The 10591-nt window shown below is 35.5% G+C and overlaps 2 protein-coding genes across 2 annotated transcripts; both read right to left on the reverse strand.

Moving 5' to 3' along the window:
- Positions 1-241: 241 nt before the first annotated feature.
- Positions 242-4994, reverse strand: LOC136808832 (tubulin alpha chain-like). Its single transcript, XM_067065384.1, has 5 exons — positions 4752-4994; positions 4335-4557; positions 2239-2343; positions 1133-2035; positions 242-538 (listed from the first exon to the last, which is right to left on the reverse strand). Exons 1-5 carry the CDS (start codon positions 4752-4754, stop codon positions 420-422), a joined length of 1353 nt encoding a protein of 450 aa, XP_066921485.1. The 5' UTR covers positions 4755-4994; the 3' UTR covers positions 242-419.
- A 645-nt stretch (positions 4995-5639) lies between these two features.
- On the reverse strand, positions 5640-9918 carry LOC136808833 (tubulin alpha-1 chain-like). Its single transcript, XM_067065385.1, has 5 exons — positions 9831-9918; positions 9450-9663; positions 8046-8150; positions 6859-7761; positions 5640-6301 (listed from the first exon to the last, which is right to left on the reverse strand). Exons 1-5 carry the CDS (start codon positions 9831-9833, stop codon positions 6186-6188), a joined length of 1341 nt encoding a protein of 446 aa, XP_066921486.1. The 5' UTR covers positions 9834-9918; the 3' UTR covers positions 5640-6185.
- Between the last annotated feature and the right edge of the window lie 673 nt (positions 9919-10591).

Below are 10591 nucleotides of genomic sequence, written 5' to 3' on the forward strand. Positions count from 1 at the left end.
TAAAAACTCCATCTCATCTGGTAATTTTGTCGGAATTGAAATTTGAAAGTCTTACTTACTTACCTTTAGCACTTATTATGAATATTTTGGATTGTGAGAAAAATCGTCTGGGGCCACTAGTTTACTATAAAGGTCATGGATCCGTAAAAGAATCTAGCCAGGTCATTTTTCAAATTAAAGATTACTCAGCAAGCTAGTTGTCATTGCCAGGTTGCCTGAAGGATAAAAAGGATACAACTCGTTATTTATAGTTTGAATGAATGAAATATTATTCTCCTCGTTCATTAAATAATGGCAAAAATGATAAATGAAAAAAACTTCAGACGGCACGATGGTAGCAAATTCTTATTAAATAGTCAATGTGACGGAGAGCATTTTCAAGCATGCAATTCCATATTTGGTCTTTGGCTCCTTCGCATTTAATATTCATCATCTTCGGCTTCATCAGCGTCACCACTATCCATTCCAACTTCTTCGTAATCTTTCTCCAAAGCGGCCATGTCTTCACGAGCTTCTGAGAACTCTCCTTCTTCCATACCTAAGCGATTAGAAATAAAATTTGATTGGTTAATAACATCCGAAACTGAATGCTACAATCATGGTCGTTATATTTGAGAAAAAAAGGGAAATCCACCGGGAAGTTTTGAAACCACAATCGATTTGTAAGTGCTCTAAAGTAGGTTGGAAGGGTAGAGTTTTAACTCTGAGTTTTAACACGAGACTTAAGACTTAGCACCTTAGGATCTGAGGATCCAAATGTTCAAAAATGTTCAAAAATGGTCCAATAAGGCTCATAATATAGTATAGTCTGGAGGTCTATAAACCCGAGCCAAATTGAAATATCCGAAATTTGAGAGATGGCCCAAAATCAACTTTCTCGCCCGAACTCCAAATTTCAAAAAACGAGGAAATAAGCTTAATTCTCAATAGATTTCGACCATGATTGTAATTGGTTAAGATGAAACCAACGAATGTTGACTTTGTAGGCTATGGTCTAATACAAATTTCAAACGTCACGGGATCCTTGCGGTAAAAGAACTTTTTAAAACAAAATGTTTCTCACTTTTGCAAAAAGACTAACTTGAAAGATGAAATAAACAGGATTCCATGATAAAAAACCTCGGTTTCTTACCTTCTCCCACATACCAATGTACAAAAGCACGTTTGGCATACATTAAATCGAATTTATGATCCAATCGAGCCCAGGCTTCTCCAATAGCAGTAGTGTTAGACAACATACAAACTGCACGTTGGACTTTAGCGAGGTCACCTCCTGGGACAACACATGGTGGTTGGTAATTGATTCCAATCTTGAATCCAGTTGGACACCAATCAACGAATTGGATGGTTCGTTTAGTTTTGATGTTGGCGATAGCAGCATTGACGTCTTTAGGGACAACATCACCACGGTAGAGTAGACAACATGACATGTATTTGCCATGTCGTGGATCGCATTTCACCATTTGGTTCTGTGGTTCAAAGCAAGCGTTGGTGATTTCAGCTACGGTGATCTGTTCGTGAAAAGCTTTCTCAGCGGAGATAACTGGAGCGTAGGTAGCCATTGGGAAATGAATTCTGGGATATGGGACCAAGTTAGTTTGGAACTCGGTCAAGTCAACATTCAAGGATCCATCAAATCGAAGGGAAGCTGTGATTGAGGAGACGATTTGACTGATCAATCTGTTCAAGTTCGTGTAGGAAGGTCGTTCAATATCTAAGTTTTTACGACAGATATCATAAATGGCTTCATTATCAACCATGAAAGCACAATCAGTGTGCTCCAAAGTTGTGTGGGTGGTCAAGATGGAATTGTATGGTTCAACGACAGCTGTGGAGACTTGCGGTGCTGGATAGATAGCGAATTCTAATTTCGACTTCTTTCCATAGTCGACGGAGAGACGTTCCATCAACAAGGATGAGAATCCAGATCCGGTACCTCCACCGAAAGAGTGGAAGATCAAGAATCCTTGAAGACCGGTGCAATTCTCGGACAGTTTTCGGACTCGGTCTAAGGTTTGGTCAATGTATTCTTTGCCTAAGAGAGAGAAAAAGAAGGTCATTAACAGGTTGGCGAATTTTCCATTTGAAGCTAGACGGTAATTATAAAGACAATATCGTCAGATTAGTGTCTTCATGAATTTTCTCTGCAATAGAGTGCAAAATCCACGAGGTAAAATATCAAAATTCTTTTACAAACATCAATAATAATTTAACTTCAAATATCAAAAAAATCCTCACCGACAGTATAATGTCCTCTAGCGTAATTGTTTGCGGCATCTTCTTTTCCGGTGATTAATTGTTCCGGATGAAAAAGTGAACGATATGTACCGGTACGCACTTCGTCTACAAAATAGAAGATATAGCTCGTTAATGAGGTCGAAATATAATTAATTGCTTAATGAGGTTTTTGGGTGATTAGAGAACAAAACAGGAGGTTGCTAAAAATTTGGCAACAAATTTCGAGCAAATGCATATTGCAAGAGCCATACAGCTTTACAATTATGAAGTAAAAGATATATCAATTTTGATAACATATGTCAAAGAATGTTTTTCAAAAAGACGGCAATTAGACGGTATAAAGACTCATCCTTTTTGAATTGCTAGGGCGGTAACGAAGTTTAATTAGAAGATTTAGCAAGGATTTCCAAAAGCTATTATGTACAAGAAAGAATGTTATTCTGTTACGTATTCATGATATTAATGACGTAATGATTTCTACGGAAAGACCCCGGTTTTTGCCAGAAGTAGCAAATTTCATGTAACTTTTGTCTGGTTTAAATTTGTCACTACTTGCTTAAACCGGGGTATTTCCGTTAAAAACATTACGTCATGAATTTCATGAATAAGTAAAAGATTTGAAAGAAAAAAACTTTCAGGGATTTGTAAGAAATAGTAGGGGGAATTTTGTTCGATTTTTTGGAATCGCTTGACTGTTTTGTTAGAAGCACTTGTTATACATTTTTGGAAAGCTAAGGGGTAGGGGAATCGAAATTAATATGTTTCCAATTTTTTTTCGGACACTTTGGTGTGATTTTCGGACAAATATGACGGTCTCAGGCAAAAATCATAGGGTTAAAAATTAATGAAAATATTAGCTCGAGAAAACGGAGACCTGTTGTATATTTTTGGAAAGCTCTCAAAAAAATAAGATTAGAGATATATTGCAAGTTTAGGTGATTTTTGTACCTAACTCGAGATATTAACCCTTGAAAACCGTGTTTTTCAGCCAGAAACAGCTATTTTGTCCAGTTTTTGCGCTTTTTGAAGCTCAATATCTCGAGTTAGGTACTGAAATCACCTATACTTGCAATATATCTCTAATCCTATTTTTTTGAGAGCTTTCCAAAAATATACAACAGGTTTCAATTTTCTCGAGCTAAAATTTTCATTAATTTTTAACCCTATGATTTTTGCCTGAGACCGTCATATTTGTCCGAAAATCACACCAAAGTGTCCGAAAAAAAATTGGAAACATAGAAATTTCGATTCCCCTACCCCTTAGCTTTCCAAAGATGTATAACAAGTGCTTCTAACAAAACAGTCGAGCGATTTTACAAAATGCCCTCTACTAAAAGTAGGCAGCTAGATTTTGATACCTTATGAAAAAAGTGTAAAAAGTTTTTTGTTGAAAATCTCTTAGAAACCGTGTGACCTAACGCTTCTAAAAGCGCAAATATTATTCTCGATAAGGCGTGGAATCAAAACATATGAATCTATAGAAATACGTTGTTTTGTATACCTCCTAGCAATCAAGTTGCTATGGTAACCGCATTATTTTCCATGCAAGCAAATTAATTAGTAGATAACAAAGAGGGAAAATTAATGTTCATTTTGAATGGCAAACAGGGCGTTTCACGTGAAGAGAAATTTCATTAGCATCGTGGTACAGTTTGGCATGAATTACTTTCTAATAGTATTACTGAGGCAGTACCAACAATGTTATTATACCATCATCGTCAGAAAAAGCTGATCTAAACGGATGTTTTCAGTCTTAAGCCCGTCCCAAATTGTAAATGTTTGGAATGCCGTCTAAGGTTTAAATTCTCTTATTCTTGATATGCGTAAGTCAAGATGACGTCATATTTTTAACGGAAGCACCCAAAAAAGCCGGATTTTGACCTCTGTGTTTCTATTTTTAGTAACAGAGAGGGGTCAAATCCCGGATTTTTTCGGGTGTTTCCGCTAGAAAAATGACTTACGCATATCAAGAATTAATTGACAAGGGGTTTAAAGCTTTACGAGAGACATCTTTGTAATATCGCTGTGTCTATACCAAACAAAATACAGTGAGCAGAAAAATAAGAATTAGTTTATTAAATAACTTTGGCTCTTACCAACAACTGAGGGTTCAAGATCGATGAAAACAGCTCTGGGGACGTGTTTACCAGAACCAGTCTCACTGAAGAAAGTGTTGAATGAATCATCTCCCCCTCCAATGGTTTTATCTGAAGGCATTTGACCATCAGGTTGGATTCCATGCTCCAAACAATATAATTCCCAACAAGCATTTCCGATTTGGACACCGGCTTGTCCAACGTGAACTGAAATACACTCTCTCTGAGAAAAAAGAAATATTTAGTCAGTTAGGCTGCTTTTAGAACGTCCACGCCGTCAAATTCTACAAAATATATTTCGTTATAGTTGGCTATTGTTCGAAATCGAATATCTATTGTTCTCAACAATGCATCAACAATCTTCAAGTGACTAAATGGTCATTTTTAGCAAACGAGCCAAAAAATGCGAAAACTCACCATTTTTGCAAACTAGTAAAAAACTATAGTAACGATAAAAGTTTTTCCTCCAGTGAGCGTTTAACGTATTGAAACGAAATTCAAAAATGTCAAACTTTAAAACTCACTTCATTACTTCATTACATATAAAAGCCACGTTTGTGAATTCAAAATGGTAGACAATACTTGTTTCTAATTGGTTGTTTTCCTATTGTTGGCGGCTTATTTATCAACAAATAGGAGACATTTTATCTATAGCTCTCCAACATAATGAGTATTACGAGTGATAACAAAGATCTAATTATAAGATTATGTCGTTTGTGATGAGACAATAAGAAAACCCCATGAAAAATTCAAATATGCATATAATAATAAAACGCATCTTTTATTTGTAAGCCTCTGTCAAAAAGTAAGATATTCTTATAATTAAGGTGTTAACTTACAGCTCCTAAAGAAGACTACTGGACACTGGAACCAACCAATAAGACTTCATCGAACCAAGGATCCACGTGAAACCAAATGAAGGACAATATTTTCTATACTTTTTTCTGAAATGAGAAAGTCGATTAGCAATATAATTCTAAGAATATGAAAGGGGTATATAGAATGGTCTATAATCTAACATAATGTTCTTAGCCAGTAACCTAGCCTGTAGCTTTTTCTTATAACAAAAAGGGACCGCTGTGAAATATTTTTATTCATTTACATCAATAAACTCAAGCTGTTTGTTTTGTCCAAATCTTTTCCTCATTTCAAATCACTACGTTCCGGAGACATCAAATCAATTGGTGAATAGAACGAGCCATGATTTATGCATAACCTAGTCGAAAATGTTTTGACCTAACACATAAAAAGGACAAATAGGTAAAAAGCAAGAGTTTTTCTAAAAACGAAGGCTCGTAAAACAGCTTGGTTAGAAATGACATGACATCAATTCTTTTCATTTCAAATTTTACATAAACATTTAAAAAAAGAATAAATTACGAAAGGAAACGATGTGTTCACTTACAGTATTTCATCTATATACAATAGCAAAAACAGCAAAAACATAATATTTTACCAATTTAACTGAGATGTGAAAGTTCAAAGCATTGAGCCATCCTCGTAAGCTAAACTCGCTTTTTATAAGAATAAATTTTTCAAAACAACGATGCTCGAAATCCTCAATAATGCTGAGCCTGGAATTGCTGAATTTGTAGCAAAAAAGTGTCAAAAGACAAAAATCGGCTATAAAGCGTAACACCTTAAACACAATTTTGATAAAAAAATGCCCCACTTTTGTCCTAAAAATAAGACAAGATGAGAACATTATAATGCAATTTGAGGCTTTCAAAAAATTAGAACAGCAAAATTTGAATAAAAATTTACTGGATCTTTAACAAAAAGTGTATACCAAGTAGTACGAAGTTTCTAGTTCTCTTCGAGAATATCATTCCAATAGAGCAATCTCGTCATTTAAAAAAGTTCATCATCTTCTTCTTCATCAACATTATCCATTCCAACTTCTTCGTAATCTTTTTCCAAGGCGGCTAAATCTTCACGAGCTTCGGAGAACTCTCCTTCTTCCATACCTAGATAAGGAAATCAGTACAGATAATAGTGTGAATAAACCAACCTACCTAATAGGGACAAGATGGAGTTTTTACAACAACTCCATCTCATCTGAGCCAATCTCATTCGATTCAAGCAACAAGTAAAATCATTCACTGCCTTCAACTGCTCTGAGAGTGAGAAGGTTAACCAAAAAATTAAAAGCCCAATTAAAAGTAATACATGACCCGCTGTGAATATGTATTGATCAAAGCTTTGGTTGGTATTGGCGCCTCGTTAGAATGCTGAAATCTTGTATCCTTACAAGTCCGGCGGAACAACCGTTAAAGTGGGGAGGCTGAAGGCTCAAAATGAGATAAAATTTGCTAGGAATTTGAGAAAAGAATTCTATTTGCTCAAAACTGGGGAGGCTGAAGTCTCCCCAGTCTCCCCAGTCTCCCCGCTTCGGTCGGGCCTGTTATACCCTACCTGTAGCTTTGAAGAGGTCTGCCATTAAGACTATGGTTTCCTTCCTCAATACAGTACTATACTGAGAATTCTAACTCTTGAGACAGGGTTATTCTCATTATTCTCTTACCTTCACCGACATACCAATGTACAAAAGCACGTTTAGCATACATCAAATCGAACTTATGATCGAGACTTGACCAGGCTTCAGCAATAGCAGTCGTATTAGCTAAGGAACAAACAGCCCTCTTGACTTGAGCTAAATCACCTCCAGGAACAACGACAGGGGCATTGTTATTGATCCCAACTTTAAATCCAGTTGGGCACCAATTCACAAACTGGATGGTTCGTTTGGTCTTGATTTGAGCAATTGCGGTGTTGACATCTTTGGGGACGATTTCGCCACGGTATAGAAGACAACAAGCCATGTATTTCCCATGTCGAGGATCGCATTTCACCATTTGATTCTGTGGTTCAAAACAAGCATTGGTGATTTCTTGGACATTATGATTTTCGTGAGACGCTTTTTCAGCTGACATGATAGGACCAAATGACGTAATTGGGAAATGGATTCTGGGGTATGGGACCAAGTTTGTTTGGAACTCATTCAGATCGACGTTTAAAGCTCCTTCGAATCTCAAGGAAGCTGTAACAGAGGAAACCACTTGACCAATCAAACGGTTCAGATTGAAATATGATGGACGATCAACACTTAAATTACGTTTGCAAATATCGTAGATAGCTTCATTATCAACCATGAAAGCGACATCTGAGTGCTCCAAGGTAGTGTGGGTTGTAAGAATAGCATTGTAAGGTTCAACGACAGCTGTGGAAACTTTTGGAGAAGGGTAGATAGAAAATTCTAGCTTAGCTTTCTTTCCATATTCCACTGATAAACGTTCCATGAGAAGGGATGTGAAGCCGGACCCAGTTCCTCCTCCGTACGAATGAAAAATCAAGAACCCCTGAAGACCGGTGCAAAGATCGCATAATTTGCGGATTCGATCCAATGTTTGATCAATATACTCCTTCCCTAAGATGTGAATATATCAGAGAATTCCTCAATGGACTTAGCAAACTCGACCTGCTCATTTATTTGAGTATTCAACGACTCAGATTTTAGAAAAAAAGGATGGCACTCGCTCTTTTTGACTAATTCTAGATTCACTCTTTTAGGTAGAATCAATAGATGGATTTTTTGTGTTCTTTTACCCTGGATGAGTATAGAGAGTTTGAAATTCGTTATTTGTTGATTTTAGCTGAAAGAGATAGAAAACTTGACATCATTCTTAAAGGATAAAAAGATTTAATTCTCACCGACGGTATAATGTCCTCTAGCGTAATTGTTTGCGGCATCTTCTTTTCCGGTGATCAATTGTTCCGGATGAAAAAGTGAACGGTATGTACCGGAACGCACTTCATCTATATAATAAAACATATTAAAAGATGAAAATTTTCATTAAGACTTGAAAAAGGTTCATGTGTAAGGTTCACCTAAAAATGGAGAACTGGTTCTTCTAGTAGTGTATAATGTTTGAGGAAAAAAACCAGACACTCGATTATAAATCAGTAAGTTTGAGGTGAATAAGTCATGCTGAATCCAATTAAACAGATCAAACAGAGGTAACCTCACATTAAAAAAAACCATCATAAAAACCGGTATCATGAAGGGGTTATCCTGCATGTAACCGAAATTTATGAGGTTTGCGGGTCGTGCACATCGAGAAAAGCTAAAGTAGTTGTCATGGATAAAAGTGGTTATGGGTTAGTAAGATATTAGTTCGGCTGAAACCCACTATCTTAGATTTTTGAAAAGTTATGGAGGAAATCACGTAATAATGCAGACAATTAAAAGAAAACTATCGATTGTGTATTCTTGAAGGAAAATGTGTAGAATTTTTTTATACTTATTTTGTATATTTGAAGGAAGGTGTGATAAAAAAATAAATTCATGTGAGAAGGCTAATAATATTATGAAAAAGGCCATCGTGTATTTTTGAAGGAAAATGTGTCAAACTTGTCAATCCATATATGTTCATCAATCCATAAATATGATAGATGAATTTGGGTCATGTTGCATATTTTTAGCGAGAAAATGTGGTAATGGAGTACGAAAAATATTTTTATATGCAAATCATGATTATTCATAATTAAATATATCGTTTTAATATTTGGAACCTTGAGAGCATAGGAGCTTGTGGACAACTCAAACATAATTTAGCATGTGGTCGCGGAATCTCCAAAGATGATATGAGATTGAGATCTATCATTAAATAAATAATTCGTGTTAGCATGACGAGCCTAAAAAAAGTATCGAATATGTGAAATTTAAATTAGAGTTGTTATAAATGTGTGTAAGACTTTTAGTGAGAAATAATGAAAAGTTTTTATTGGTTTGGGATCATTCGTAATTGAGCATATCGTTTTTGAACATGGAAAATTATGAAGGAGATAACGGAATAGTGCAATGTGAACAGGAGACCATGACAGGTAGAATGAAAACTGTCCATTGTGTATTTTTGAAGGAAAATAACTAAATCTTATTTTGTAATTTTAGAGGAGAGTGTGGTGAAAAATGAAAGCATCTTGTTTTTGTTCAAATTACAGAAATATTCGAATAATAGAGATTCGAATTAGAGAGAGTTGACCGTATTACACATAGGATCTTGTTCTAAAATGATTTAAGCATAATCATTTCAAATCTTTTTGAATATCACTTACCAATGACTGCAGGTTCTAAGTCAACAAAGACAGCTCTGGGGACACGTTTGCCAGTCCCCGTCTCGCTGAAGAAAGTGGAAAGCGAGTCATTGGTGGTTGTGTCTGAAGACATTTCACCATCAGGTTGGATTCCATGTTCCAAACAGTACAATTCCCAACAAGCGTTTCCGATTTGGACACCAGCTTGTCCAACGTGAACTGAAATACACTCTCTCTGAAAAATTAAGAAAACATTTGCATGTCTCAACTAAAGCTTAAATAATTAGAAAGGAAAGAAAGACATACAAATGCTAACCATCCCTTTCAAAAGGGACATTTTCCCTAAGATTTTAAAGATTGTAGACAGAAAGCATAGGTTACGAGGAAAGACAAATCTCTTACCATTTTCGACGAATACTTTGACTGCAACGCGTTTCAAAAAGTTTTCTGTCAGTTCTGATCAATCACGAATATAGGAGTCAACCTAAAAATACAACTTCGATAAAAATATCAATATCACTGAACGTGTAAACCATGTCTTGGGAGATTTCTACTGCAAAAGAAAGAGTGGTTTCTATTTGAGTAATTTCTCATTATCACGTAGAGGTGGTACCGCTTAAACCACAAATTTCTGCGATAAGAAACACGCTTTGTATTTTTGCGATACCACAAATCTTATGAATCGATAGAGTGAGAAAAGATCACGCAGAAAGCCTCTATAAAGAAAATTTAAAAAGATTTTCAGTTAGCATTTTAAGTAAAAGGTGAGTCATTAAAGCTCATGTCATGAACGAAAATTATAATACTAAAAAATATACGCTTACTTGCCTTTTGATATGAAAAAATTTGGCCTTCAAAACTGAAAACTAAATAAATGAATAAAAAATAACACTCTTTCCAGGGTATGTTTATATAATATATATAAAAGTACGATGAAACGGCGCCACATGCGAATATATCGAAAAACTTTGTTTTGGCGATCAACGAATTATCGATCTTTGAAAACAGAATCAAATTTTGTCAATTTTGTTATCACTTTTTTTCGAAATTTTGTCAGAACAGTCAAATAAAGTTCAAAATAAAGTGTTTCTTTTCTCCAAATCTTCAGCACCGTTTGATCCAATAAAACAAAGTTTTGAGGCTCAATTTCATGCATGACACAA

This window comes from Clytia hemisphaerica, unplaced genomic scaffold (assembly GCF_902728285.1).
Source record: "Clytia hemisphaerica strain Z4C2 unplaced genomic scaffold, Clytia hemisphaerica genome assembly, whole genome shotgun sequence".
NCBI lineage: Eukaryota > Metazoa > Cnidaria > Hydrozoa > Leptothecata > Clytiidae > Clytia > Clytia hemisphaerica.